The sequence below is a fragment of the Eleutherodactylus coqui genome, chromosome 5 (assembly GCF_035609145.1).
Source record: "Eleutherodactylus coqui strain aEleCoq1 chromosome 5, aEleCoq1.hap1, whole genome shotgun sequence".
In the NCBI taxonomy this organism is placed as follows: Eukaryota; Metazoa; Chordata; class Amphibia; order Anura; family Eleutherodactylidae; genus Eleutherodactylus; species Eleutherodactylus coqui.
The window spans coordinates 165,338,757-165,353,688 of NC_089841.1; the positions used below are offsets into that span (position 1 = coordinate 165,338,757).

At 42.0% G+C, this 14,932-nt stretch overlaps 1 protein-coding gene across 1 annotated transcript in view; it reads right to left on the reverse strand.

The window, feature by feature from the left end:
- Window positions 1-14,932, reverse strand: part of RTN4R (reticulon 4 receptor) — a 228,918-nt gene that overhangs the window by 66,924 nt on the left and 147,062 nt on the right. Inside the window, exon 2 of the mRNA XM_066601942.1 lies at window positions 10,459-10,585. Within this exon, the coding sequence (XP_066458039.1) occupies window positions 10,459-10,465 (7 nt within the window). The 5' untranslated portion in view covers window positions 10,466-10,585. The remainder of the gene's footprint in view (window positions 1-10,458; window positions 10,586-14,932) is intronic.

Below are 14,932 nucleotides of genomic sequence, written 5' to 3' on the forward strand. Positions count from 1 at the left end.
GCTTAGGATGGGAGATGCCCCATCTGAGGTATGTGGGTCGATCAACTGGTTTTCAGTATAGGAATGTCTGTATTGAGTTGTTTGAAATTGTTATGGTAATGTCGAAAAAGTCGATTTCTGTATACGAGTAGCTTAATGTCAGGTTTATGGTGGGTTGAAATGCACCGAATCTCCCATGGAATTTTATTAGTTCTTATTCAGTGTTGGTCCACATGATTATGATTAGAGATGAGCGAACGTGCTCGGCCACGCCCCTTTTTCGCCCGAATACCGCGATTTCCGAGTACTTCCGTACTCGGGCGAAAAAATTCGGGGGGGCGCCGTGGCGGCACGGGGGGTAGCAGTGGGGAGTGGGGGGGAGAGGGAGAGAGGGCTCCCCCCTGTTCCCAACTGCTCCCCCCCGCACCGCCGCGCCTCTCCCCGCCCCCTGGCGCCCCCCGAATCTTTACGCCCGAGTACTGAAGTACTCGAAAATGGCGGTACTCGGGTGCGTAAGTACTCGTTACGAGTACGTTCGCTCATCTCTAATTATGATGTCATTAATGTAGCGAAAGTAGGCCAGTGGTGTGCTGGGGCAGGAGGCCAGAAAGTCACTCTCCAGTTTTACCATGAAGATGTTGGCATATTGCGGTGCCACTTTATTGCCCATGGCTGTTCCAGTGAGTTGCAGGATTACCTCTTCGCCAAAGGAGAAATAATTGTGTGTGAGGATGAATTTTGTGAGTTGTAACACCGATTCAGAGGCAACCCCATTTTCCTCAAGGTGTGCTTGGCAGGCGGTCAGTCCATATTTGTGTGGGATGTTAGAGTATATGGCCGCCTGCAGACAAGCGGGTCGGATCCGGCAGCGAGAATTCTCGCCGCGCGATCCGACCCGAGCGCCTGCAGGGACGAGCGCGTTCTCACCCGCGCCTGGCGGCCCCGGCTCTTTCATGTGTATGCGCAGACCGGAGCCGGTGGCCGGGTGAGTGCGTGCCCCGCAGAAAATTAGGACATGCCGCGGTTTGTTTGCCGCGCGAGATTTCGCGCGGCCAAACCGCGGCCCTCTGCATAGGAGTGCGTATTTTAATGCACTCCTATGCAAACTTTCAGCGGCGGAAATCGTGTGCAGGCGGCCTAAGGATTCCATATCCATGGTGGCCAGGATGGCGCCATCAGGGATGGGACCTATGGTTGACAGTTTGTTCAGTAGGTCCGTGGTGTCCTGCAAGTAGCTGGTTGTATTCCTCACTAGTGGTTCGAGGACACCTTCTACCCATCCTGAGATTTGAGGGTTTCCACACCTAAGATAATTGGCCTCCCTGGGTTGCCAGCTTTGTGTAGTTTGGGAAGCATATACAATACTCGAACACTGGGGTTCTCCAGTATCAAGTCCAAAAGTTTTGTGGAGCCCACAATGATGACCCTTCTCAATTTCCTCACATATTTTTGAGTCTGTCTTGATCCAGTTTGGTGTAGTATCTGGTGTCTGTCAGCTGTCTGTCTGCTTCTTTCGTGTAGTTTGATGTGTTCATGAGGACTATAGCACCACCCTTATTTGCAGGCTTAATGGTAATCTCCTTGTTGTTTTTGAGTGCATAGATGGCCCTTCTTTCCTGCATATTGATATAAAATGCTTCCTTTTTCTTCTTGTCCAGTATTGTAGATTGCACCACATGTCTAAAGGAGTCTTAGGTATCATATCTACAAGATTACTTGGTTTCTCTTAGAACAATCACATTTCACTGTAGGGACTGTGATGGACGAGCACGGACTGGAGGAATATCTCTCCAAAATAGACTGTGATACAGGGATATCATCTAATGCGAGAATTGTGGCAAAGCAGTTTAACACTTATATTTGGTATATGTTGGTATGAGTATATGATAGGGACAAGGCACCTTGTACAGTGTATGAGACTGCAATGTTGTTGTACCGCAGACCTTCGAGAATGTAGTATGGAGTACAACAATGAGAATGGAGTACTCCGAGGACAGTGATTAGTCATGACAAAGTTTGAAGTGCCTTGTCTTGCTGAGGTGAATCCCTGACATGAATATGTGATACGTATGTTAGAAGTGTGAAATTAGATAACGTTCAAGCACAAAATACTCTCCTATGGAGTTATATAAAGCCAAGTTTCAAGTTAAAGGGGTTGTCTCGCGCCGAAACAGGTTTTTTTTTCTCCATAGGCCCCCCGTTCAGCGCAGGACAACCCCAAAGGATGTGTTAAAAAAAAAAAAAAATGTATTACTTACCCGAATCCCCGCTCCGCGACGTCTTCCTTCTTCTTCCTTCACCAAGATGGCCGCCGGGATCTTCACCCACGATGCACTGCGGGTCTTCTCCCATGGTGCACCGTGGGCTCTGTGCGGTCCATTGCCAATTCCAGCCTCCTGATTGGCTGGAATCGGCACACGTGACGGGGCGGAGCTACGAGGACCAGCTCTCCGGCACGAGCGGCCCCATTCACCAGGAAGAAGACCGCACAGCGCAAGCGCGTCTAAAAAAGCAAGAAGACATCAGAATTAGACGGAGCCATGGCGACGGGGACGCTAGCCACGCAGCAGGTAAGTGAATAACTTCTGTATGGCTCATATTTAATGCACGATGTACATTACAAAGTGCATTAATATGGCCATACAGAAGTGTATAACCCCACTTGCTGCCGCGAGACAACCCCTTTAAAGTTTGTTTAGAAACATGTGTGCTGAATTTGCCTCCATCTGTCACTGCTCCACCATGTAACACCACCCACCTTCTTCACTTCCGTCTGCCAATCCTGCCTTTTGTCATGGTGTAAGCAACAAGAAGAACTCTGCATACAAGCAGACTCTGAATAGACTAATAAGATCCCCTGCAGCGGTTTCCCTGCCCATGACATTTGTATAAAAATAAACCATTAATAAAACAAAAATTCAATGATTATAGTGCCGCCTCCTGAATTCTGCTAAATCTGCAAATACAGACTCAGATTTAACTAGATTTAGCATAGGCTTAATTGTGACATCTTGGACAGCTCCAGTTACAGGAAAAAAAAACAGAGTGAAAAGAAAATCAATTAAACTCTGACATCTTTTGAGAAAAAGAAAAAAAGGATGCTGAAAAAAAAAAGAAATCAATATAAATAATATACAAAATAATTCCCAGCCAACTCTATCTAAAGTGCTATATGCTATACAATTCTCCTATGTAGGGCATGATATATATCTAAATATACAGTGGACAGTGGTGGACAAAAATATACATTCTAATTTAGGGTTTCTTTACATCATTTATAAACTATTATTTTTCATGCATTAAAGCCCAATGTTTAGCTTTTTTATAGCAGTTACTACATGTGTAAATTATTGTAGAAAAAAATGTGTCCTATTTGTCATAGAAACAAAAATGCTAGATTTTTAATAGCTGAAAGGGATTTTCTGGGCACAAATACAACTAATGACCTATCCACAGAATAAGTCATAGTTGATCACCAAAGATCCGCCACTGGGGAACCCGGATGATCAGCTGATCGGGCACATGCTATCAGCGTTGCTATACACAGGGGTCAGAGCAGAAGCAGCTGCTCCAACAACTGTGTAGTGGCCGGAGCCCGTAATTGCAGGTGCAGCACCCATTAATTTCAATGAGAGCTACAACTGCAAATTCAAGCACCGGCCATTACACTGCAGTCAGAGCAGTTGCTTCTACTCCAACCCCTGTGTGTAATGATGCTGACAGCATGTGCCCGTTCAGCTGATTGTCCGGGTTCCCCAGCGGTGGACCCTGGGTGATCAACTATTGCTGACCTATTCTGTGGATAGGTCATCAATAGGATTTATGCTTGGAAAACCCTTTTAGGAAAATGAAAAAGTTATTTTCTGGTCACTAAAGCCCAAAATAACAATTGTGATTGTAGGGTTGAATAACAATTGCTATGATCACATCAATAAGTCAACCTTACCCTTTTGCTGTCCTACCTTGAACGGCAGCTGGCCCAGCTATGTGTGGACTAGGCTGGACAGCGGAAAGCAATAACCATTAGAACAAATTTTGAGTTCTTCTTTAACAGAGTGAAAGGAATACAATGCTAATTCTAAAATGACTGTAAATAAACCCAAATCCAAATAAATCAAGAAATGGTTTTGTTTAATCTATCTTTGGTGTTTGTCCAGTAAATGTTAAATGTACCTAAGGCCGCATGCACATGGCAGAGCTGGAATCCCGCAGCAGAATTCGGCTCTGGCAGCAGCGTCGTCCATGTGTACCTGCTTTCTTGAATCGTCATTTGTAGTGTGGATGGTCCACACGGCTCACTGTCAGACATGCGCAGTACAGATTTTTTTTTAACCCCTGCTTTTCCTGCATCATCACCTAGTGATAACGTGGAATCCCCGACCTTCTGCAATGTCAATTGCGGAAGGGCCGCGGATTGGACGACTTCTATTGGCTTCAATAGAAGTCGTCTGCATGGAATCTGCTCAAAAATGGAGCATGCGGCGATTTTTCATCCGTTAGCGGAAACACAACACAACTTTTGCATAGCATAATATTTGATGCAGAATCCGGAGAAAGATGCCTGCTCCAGATTCCGCAATTCAAATCCGCCCGTGCGCATTCACAGCATCGCTGTGAGGGGAAAAAAAAAATTCATGTGAATAAGTCAAATTAAAAAAATTGGAGTTCATGTTTGCACAAATTTTGTGAGTCTTGCAACTCACAAAACTTGTGCAAGATTTGTGTTCATGTGCATGTAGCCTTAATGGTAGAGAGAAAAAATACACAAATGTTGCCCATGACAAGCATTGAGAAACTTGTTCTCATTTTCAGAAAGTACTTGGAATTTAGATGCCATTGGCAACAACCCTTTTTTCTTTTTTAAAGCATGATTCTTGCAGATGTTTTCTAACTTGATATCCATTTATGTATCCTGGGGACTCTAATGCCTGTGGATACAAGATGATTAGTATCCTCAAGTGTGAGGTCAGAAATGGCTATAGTTTTGTATCCTACAGGCTTCTGGTAAAAGGAAATCATCAGTTCATTTCTGTAGAATTTGTTTATAAAAATTAATGTGAGATTGAAAAAATGTAACTATGAGAACAAGGGCCATATGTCAGGGTTTGGTAAGGGAAGCATAACTCTGATGGGCAATCCTTTCCGTCTGACCTAAGCCTGTAGCCACATTTATTAAGCCTGTGTGACTTTTCTGAGTTGCAGATCTCTTCAGTGTCAGAGGAATAAACTTTTTGCCAATTACAGCAGACAATCAGAGTGCATTTTCCAAATTCTATTACAGATCAGAAAGAGTTAAACTCTTGTCTTGCAGCAATGGGGTCTTGGGTTCAAATCTGACAAGGTTTTATGTGGCTGAAAAAACTTGGCTTTCACATTGGTCTTTATACCATTGAAGCCCCTCCCACATGTCACTGATTGGAGCTAGGTCTTTCTTCTTCATCAACTGGCACAACCTTATGAGTTTTCCTTCTTAGTGTTACAGTTTAAAAGTTGAGGAGTGTAGATGGATATTTACTAAAAAGACCAAATGGAACATGATTTTTTTTAGCAAAAAAGTCCTTTGGACCTTCAACTCAAATATTTCCTACTGCAATCTCCTCCACCAAAAGAGCCATTTCGGCACGAACACATTTTTCATCCATACCCCCTTATACATTTGCATTTCACACTCTGGGTGTCTGCTACATATATTGCAGTTACTTCCATGCAGTGCAGTCTCCATCCTGATACTTATCAGCCACTATCTTGACACTGAGATTTCTCCCTGCTCATTTTCTCTGCTTACACTCTAATGATGCATCAGCACAGACTCACATGACCAGCTAGAGCCAGTACCATCTCTGCCTGCTGGGAAAACACTGTAATTACATTCTGTGTTTTATATTCATCTACATTATTATACAGTCAGGAGGATGAGCTGTGATTTCCTTTATTATAACTGTGTGGTAGGAACCTCTAATCATCAGCAGTAACTGTGATAGTGCTTTCTGTCCTCCATGAAAAGCTTGTGGGGTAGAGTCCATGTAATAATCTCTCATGTGTAATCTCCCTATCCAGGGACTCCTGGGCCTTCTAGTCACTAGGTCCTCTTTCCTGTGTTCACCTCGGCTGTTTTAAACTTGGGGCTGTGATTTATGGAAGTGTGAAGTAAAAGATAGCTGGACAATCGGTGCTTATAGACTCTTTTGTGGAAGCTACACCAAGTGGGTGATACCTCAATAAATCTATGCTTCCCAAGAGCTGCACCTTTATTGTTTAATTCTGCTACTTGTGCATGAACAGTGATGCATTTTCCTAAAAGACCGAGAGATGATTTAGATCCAATTAATATAGTAAAGAATGCCTTTAAATACTGTACCTTGTAAGAGCTTCTAATGAATCAATAAATATAATTTGTAATTATTTTTTTAAGAAAGAGAGATTTACGTTTTTTTCAGTTGCATTCGATATAATTAAGTCAGATATCTCATTAAAATGAAATACTAGTGACCCTTTGTGGTATAATTGGTCCTTTGGAATCTTTGGCATCATCAGCCTTTGACTTCAGAATCATTTATTGCAAGTACAATATATCTTGCGATGACTGCTGCACAGATGGGCATTGAAAGCGCAGTCGTTGATGGCAGCATATAAAATGATCATGCTACATCTAGTCTTTTAATGACTCTAGAAGTATGTGTTATTGGCACAAAAATGTCTGACAGACTTCTCTTGGTTTAAAACTGATTTCTGTGTCTTGACAAAAGAACTGCAAAATCACATATATAACTAGAGAGTGGTTTAGAAATATATGTGCATAGAGCCAACTCATCCTTGTTCCAAACGTTCTTGGCTAGCACTTGGCTGAAGTTTTATATCCTGGTGTATAGACTAAAAGTAATGTCTTCCAATAACTAGTGCTTAGTGGTTAAGAAAATATGCAGTATTAGCAAATTCTGAGGTAATAGAGGGAGATCCCACTATTCAGGATCCTCTTAATTGGCCGGAATGGAAAGTACAAAGAATGACTCACACTCTGGAGGACCTGCATTACATGGACATCCCACTGATTTCAGTAGACACTATATAATGCTTCATTTAACCTGTGATGGCGCTGAAGGGATTAAACACTTGCTGCTGGATGTCAGGTTGTACATTTGGGACCTGTTGTTGTACAAGATTCCAGGAGTACTCCTTCATGGGTAGGGGTTATTTGAGCTGGCTGGGTGTGGTTGTTCTGGTCAGCCAATCCCCTGGGTTTGGGGGTAGATATATACCCCAACCCCTCTGCAAGAGGAAGCTGTATTTCCTCAGTCTTGCTTGTGTTTGTGTCATGTCAGCTTGCAGCTTGGTGCATGCAGGGTCTGTTCACCTTGCATCTTGCTGGATGTTTTGTGTCTTGCTAGAGTAGGGACCGCAAGACACAAGGAGCCTTGATCGCGGCCTTGTAGCTTAAGTTCATTGGCCAATATATGAACTAATCTCTCATTTTTATATTTAGCTTTAACATCTGCTTTAGTGGGTGAGGTTGAATGGTAAGTGTGTTTGTCATTTGTCAGTTACCAGTTTGTACATGGGGTTTGTCTGTACTTGTCCTGATTCCGTGTACCGCCTGTTCTGGGAGAGCCAGGGCCAACGTTCCAGCGTGGGGCCGCCTTTATCGAGGCGATCGCTCTGCTTGCAGGTAGGGCCTAGTCATCTGCCCTTTAGCACAGGGTCAGTTTCCCTATCAAGGATTCCCTAACCTGTGTCCTCGGGTTAAGTTCGTGTGGGACCGGTGCTTAGTTGCCCACACGAACGTAACACTGGATACTCCTATCGCAGGGGCTCCTAGCAGCAGAAGACCTTGTGATCAGTTGATTGTTAAGGGAATCTTCTTTCAAGAAGGTAAAAAACTCTTTAATAATGCAGTCTTACATAGGTAATGTTTTTACTGGTGCCAGCCCAATGTCAACCACTTTTGGGTTGTACAGCTGAGTCATTTGAGACAAACCATCTAATAGAACTGCACTTTTAAATGAATTTGACTTGCAGCACATTTCTATTAAAGGGATTGCCCCCAACCTTGAAATACCATTTTTATTGTATAAATCCTAAAAATATTTGCGATTTACACGCTGTGAAAAAAATGATCCAGTTAAGAGTTATAGCACTTAATCACATAGTTTGGCACCATTTGGTATTCAATGTATAGTAATATGTACACCCACCTACTGAGTTGACTATTGGTGAACACGTATGCTCAGTCACTCTCCCCGCAGCTCATCTGTTCATGCCTGCAGCCAATAGACAAAGCTTTCTGCTCTGCATCGAGAAATAGCTTTCTTCCCATCCACAGGAAAGATAAGAAGGGGCTATATTATCAGCTGCCAAAGGGGAAAAGAGGCTAGTTTTGCTCACAGTCTGCCCCAGCAGCGCAGATGAGCAGCAGCACCAAGGGGATACATGAAAGCAAAAAATGATGAAAAAAGGATTTTTTTTAAAATCTGGAAACACTGCTAATTACTTTTAAACAGTTATCAACAGCCTTCCAGGATTTTATTTAATGAAAATGAGTTATGATATAAGCCCTTAAACCAGACTTAGTTAACACAGGTCTTCAGTTCAGAGCTCATATAGCAGAGAGCTTAGGGGGTGAGGTAGTAAAAAAAACCTGGGCAATAATAGACTAGCTCTGTCTGCTTACCAGTTATGAAATGAGAGAGCAGAGACCCTACAAAACTTTAAAGAGTGAATGCTTTACTCTTTAAAAGAATACAGTCATCACCTTTGAGTCCCATAAACTAAGCTCAAAGATGAGAGAACGGAGAGTCTTAGGAAGTATCTTTCATACTCACCAGGCACCCCGTTTAGCGCTGTGGCCCCATGAAGCTTGCGCATGGCAGCAACTTGAATCTTTCTGCAATGCGCATCTCCCATAGAGATGAATGAGAGATGCGCGCTTAGAAGGAATCAAACACTGGAACGACCACCCAGTGAATATGAAAGATGCCTCCCCAGACTCCTTGTTCCCTAACCTTTGAGCTTCATTACTTATTTTAATTTTTATGAGGATCAAAAATGATGACAGTGTCCCTTTAGCTTGGCAAAACCACAAATAAAATAAATCCCAGCACTCCAGGGGTCAAACAACAAGGTCAGAGTTGGGGTCAGTTTTACAATCCATGTGTATAAAAGTGGCTTACTTAGTAGGAGGGCTCCCAATGACAGAACCATCCTAATTCCAGATATGCCAAAGCATGATCTTGTAACTGTTTCTTAGAGTCCAAGCCTGCAGAATTTCAGAAAATCTAATTTATTCAGGAAGCGCCCTACTGGTTCTGGTATTTGGAACACAGTTCTGTGTACTTCTGGCGCAACTTAAATAATCACTTCCAGTGGCTGTTAACTTCTGGTTCCATGGCAGTGCCTGCCCGTTTTGGCAAAGGTGGGAACATCAGGCCACTCCTACCCCTTTGACACCAATGCAGTTTTAGGTAAATTAAGGTAACCCATTATTATATGTATATATTCTCTGTGCTTTTTTATTATCATTTCTGTATGTGCTTGTTAAAGGAAGCCCCCCTCCAAAACTCATTGCACCTATGTTTCTATCTGTATCCTGAATACAGATTTGGATTTACTGAGCTTCTACAGGCTTGGACTCTAAGACGTGCTTATGAAATCATACTTTGGCATATCAACTTCAGGGCATCAGCAATATCTACTCTGCAGAAGATTATGTAATCATTTACTGTATAGAGATGAACTGTTAACATTTATTTAATGTTTGGAAGCTACAAAATATTCAAAATTGATCCTATCAGACCCTTTGCCCTCCAATTCCCTCTGAGACATATGGGCTCACGGGATCGCCATGTTCTGGGTTAGATGGCTAGTGCATAAAAAATCCAACAAAGTGGATTTAATTCAAAATTGTCCAGAACTAGCTTTATTTCTTCATACATGACAAAGTATTACAACACAGTGCAAAAATAAACCCTAAGCTGTTCAGCCTCTTATTGAACATAAAGTGTTCCTCACTATTAGGCTCTGGGCCTACTATCCAACACCTTAAACAACACAGTTATTATACTATCATCATGGTGGGGTCCCCCAAGCTTGGCAATACCCATCCTTCCCCAGACTGGTATCACTGGTGAGAAAGGTTCCTCAGCTGGCTTCTAATGACTAGAATTGGCCAGCTCAAGACAGGAATGGGTGGAGTGGGAGCCCACCTTTCTCTCCCTCAACTCCAACAATCAGGTCCTATTCCAGGTTTTAAACTCAACCTGAATTCCAAAGAAATGCCTCTTTCTCTGCTGCATAGACTCTCGTTGCCTGAATTATGGCACTTTAGTAGCACAAATAAGCAGCTCCAACATCTGCACGGCCACAGTACATAATTCTGATTTACTAAATTTAATAATTTAACAATCATACTATAATTGGTTACTTCACAATTTATAATATTTATGTCTTTTGATCATCCTTTTCACTTATTAAATTTGGATATACTACCTTGCATGTTTATAACGTAAAATCTTTCATTTTCTTTAAATTCTTTCTTGAACCATAGAAGAGCTGTTCTTCATTCCCACAAGTCCAAACAATGAAAAGGAACCGGAGCATCAATCAATGGATGTGCCTACAAAGGAGAAAATATTATTACTAACTCATAAACTATGAAACAGCATTACCTTCTTGTATATGATGGCATGCATTAAGCCACTTGATAAATCTGGATGTAAACTTTGTAGTTCCAGGAAGCCTTGTGAAACAATATAATGGTTATAACTCAGTCTTATATTTCGGCAATATACAAGAAAGTACATCTCAACAACAATTTATAACACTTAGGGCTCCCACACACTTTCGTTTTTTTAACGTGAATGTCAATGGGACTTTCTAATGTTGAAAACGCATCGCACAAAAATCGCAAAGCACAAACTAGCAATGTGTTTTTAACATTAGAAAGCCCCATTGACAATTACGTTAAAAAAACGCAAGTGGGTAGGAGCCCTTATACAGATAAATATATATGAACCCCTAATTGTCTATAATGGTTGCTCACTTAATATGTCCATAGAAAATCCTGTAAGGGATTGCTACAGCATAAATAGAGAAGCCTGTGAGGTATTGCTACAGAATAAACTGACTAGAGCATTGACTAACACCCCTTACGCAGTGGTGCACTCGGACTCATCCCTTGTTGCTGTTCGCTTGATCTGTTTAATGCACCAGTGAAGCTATCTGGACATACATGTTTTGTTTATGCATTATGCCAAAGTATTGCTACCATGTTTCCCCCAAAACAGGACCCTGTCTTATATTAATTTTTGCCCCCAAAGAGGCACTGGGCCTTATTTTTGGGGGATGTCTTATTATACTAACCTACCACGCTCAGTCTGCCTCCTCTCCCCCCCCCCACTGCTCTTCAGAGCTCCAGCATGCCTGCTGCAGTTCTCAAATGCCCACAGAAGAACACTTCCTGGTTACTGGATTCATAAACGTGGCCCTAGGCTTACACATTACAGATGTTTCTCATATCTTTAGTCATAGCCTATAACTAAAGATGTAAAAAGCATCTGAAATGTGTAAGCTGTTTTTTATTCTTCATGTGCCCTGTGACTATGATTAGATAGAGCCTGGATTGCATCTGACTACATCTTTGGGTGCAGGATCATATGTCGTGGTTTATTGTTGAAGACATGCAGTTGGAGTGGGATCACTGCACTACAAGATGTGAAGGTTGCTGAGTCGTGAGCTGGATCTTTTCTTTCTTGCCCTGTAAACCTAACAGAGACTGTAACCACCAAGCTGTGTCTATTTGAAACTGTAATGACCAAGCTGTGTGCCTGCTAGACTGTAATGGCCAAGCTATGTGCCACTGTTTGTAACCATTAGTCTTTGTATCCCAACTGGAGTACATTTCTATTACATTGAACTATTCTCTATTTGCCTCCATTTGTGCACCATCTTTGAGCCAGGACCGTGTTAAAGTCAAGGGCCAGACATTAAAGCAGAACGTCTTACAAGTCAGTTCACACTGGCAGCATCTATTGTATGGAGGAATTTTGTGCAGGGCTACTTCTCTTCACATATATTATAATGTTAGCAGTAATATCCATGATTATGCACACAAAACTCTAAACGGACGCAAAACAGGACAAAATCATGGCCATCTGAAGAAGCCCTTATACTGGGGTTTGTATATCAATCAGAAAACTAAAAAGTGGGGAGAAAGGGAAACTAATATTAAACTATAGACATGGGGATCCATGTCTAATAACTGAGTGCTCACTCTTATGAGAGCAACCCAATGTTTGGAACCTGGGGTGACCATAACTTTCCCTAAGACGGCAGGGAGTTGAGGCAAATGATAGATATCACTATAATATATGAATGACCGAATACTTAGGCCACCAAAGTGTTAAACAGCTTCAAAAGTGTCTAAGTGAAACTTAGCTTGACTGGAATCTCAGATCAGATGGAACCACAAAGAACAGAATACCTTTAAACTGTAGTCTTCAGAGAGAAGGCCACAGATCATACCAGGAATACCTTCAGACGTCCATTTACACAGACTTGACCAAAAGTATAATAGTTGCCCTCCAAGAGGAAAAACCTTACAAAATGTGCAGAGACTAATGCTGATTGTCTGACTGTCTTGAAACACCTCCAAGCCAACCAATCCACATACACTGACAGAGATATACACTTGTTAGCATCCAGCACCAGAATAGCAGCTAATGCGCCAACATGAGGATCATGTGGGCTGGAGCCAACATTGCAAGATCATCACCAGCACTGTTATGCCATGAAACAAGAGTTCCAGTAAATGTTACACTTATCTACTACAAGAGTTGGTGGAAAGAATAGTTTGGAAATATGTAATTCTATATTTTATATTTGTTTCAGTCTACTTTTTTGGACCTAAAAGATTTGTTATTTCATACAATCCAATAAAAGAGTCATTTATTTCTAACATCCAAAAAGCAATCTTGCTTCTCTCCCTGCTGACAATTGAGATATGAACTGGTGCCAGGGTTGGAATGAGGGGTAGGTGAGGCGTCTGCTTATATGGCTACCTTTGTGTCGGGTTGTCGCATGCTACGAAATATTGCATGTGTGAAGTAACCCATAGGAAAGCATTGGCTTCTCATAGATGCGATCTGTAGCATTGTAGCAACGCTACAAAATCACGCGACTTTGTCGCCTGCGTGAACGAGGCCTTATGTGGTGACATAGACTGGAGTTGTTGTATGTAATCTGCCATGTTAAGAAAGTTGTCTTATAGATATGCTACCAGAGGACAGTCATTTGGCCTTCGCCGGAACCTATGATATGTCTTACATATATATGTCTCACTTTCCCAGCACATACAGCAAGGGTTCAATGCAAAATACAATTTGAAAGCAGTTCATTGATTTTATGTGTGCACACACTGGGGAAGAAGGTGGAATTTGCCTTATCTACCTAATACACCATAATACTTTGTTCCGCTCCAGACTGGATCTATCTATAAAATGACAGAAGAATATATCAAGATATTGATTCTTACTTTTCTCTAAACAAATAGTAAACTTAAGTAGTAGTACTATGAACTCAATCTGTTGGAGTTAGTTGGGAGATTTGGAATGATAGAGATTTAACAGACAGTATAGTTCATGTAAGTGGATGAAGCGCTGTAATTAAAACCCATGGGGATCAGAGCTCAGGTTCTGCTACATGGTCATAATAACAATTCATATCTATCAGCTGGTTGGTTTATTATTTTGTTTTTCTTACTGTATTAAAGAAGTATTAATCACCATTGAATCTTAATCCTTTACTAATACATTCCCAAACTTTCCTGTATCAGTCATATTGAAATAAGTAAAAAGATTCAAATGTATACACGCTACCGTCCTCTAAGTCTGAAATGTTGCTCAAAGGGCACTAATTTATACTGGGGCTTTTGTGGTGTAGTAGATCTGGTGCATTTCTTGTGGAAGTGTGAAAAAAACAATCCATTTTGGTAGAAAATAAATTGTAGGTTATAACATACCACTAGAGATGAGCGAGCACCCAAGTGCTCGGGTCCGCATTATTCAAGTTGAGCTTTTCGTAAAATTCGAGAGCTCTACTTGAGTAACGAACCCCATTGACTACAATGGGAGACTCGAGCATTTTTGTATGTGTGACGCCGGGTCCCGAGCTTTATTATTTTCTTTCTTGGTTCGTGTGTTCTCATTCTCTCTCTCACTTTCTCTCTCTCTCTCTCTCTCTCTCTCTCCCCCTGTCTGCCTGCCAGCCAAAAAATTTGCCATTGATGTGCATGCTGCGTCGCGGCGGGGAGGGGCCAAAACAGGCACGTCACAGCGGGGCGGAGCCAAAAACTGGGGAGGGGTCAAGCACGTCGTGATGCTCATTCGAGTAATGAGCATCATCGAGTACGCTAATACTTGAACAAGCATCAAGCTCGCAGAGTACGTTCGCTCAACTCTACATACCACCAACTCCTGAGATAACTGTTTTAAATAGGAAGATGGAACTAATATGATTGTAAGCAAGACTGGTGACATGTTGTGTTTTAGATGCTGGATTTAGCTGGGTATTAAAGCGACCATGCAGTTTCGGTACAAAATTCTATACCGGGAGAAGAGGGACAAGAGGGTATATTGTCTACAGTTGTTCTTCTCTACTGCCTTTCCAGTCTGCCAGTTCCAAGCCCTGTTTTTTGACTGTCTACAATGGCTGCAGAATTTTTCTAACCACCTAATGCACATTGCATGTTTCTCTCTGATTGGCCAGTGCTGTTCATGTGAGCAGTTCTGGCCAATCAGAAAGTGTGTACATTGCATTAGTAGTCTAACACTATCAATGGGGTTTAGGTAGTCTGAAGACTGTGTTGGCCATTTTGGACAGCTGCATATGGCATCTGGAACTGGCAGATCGGAAGGAAGCAAAGAAGATCAACTATAGGAAATATACCACATGCCCTCTTTGGTCT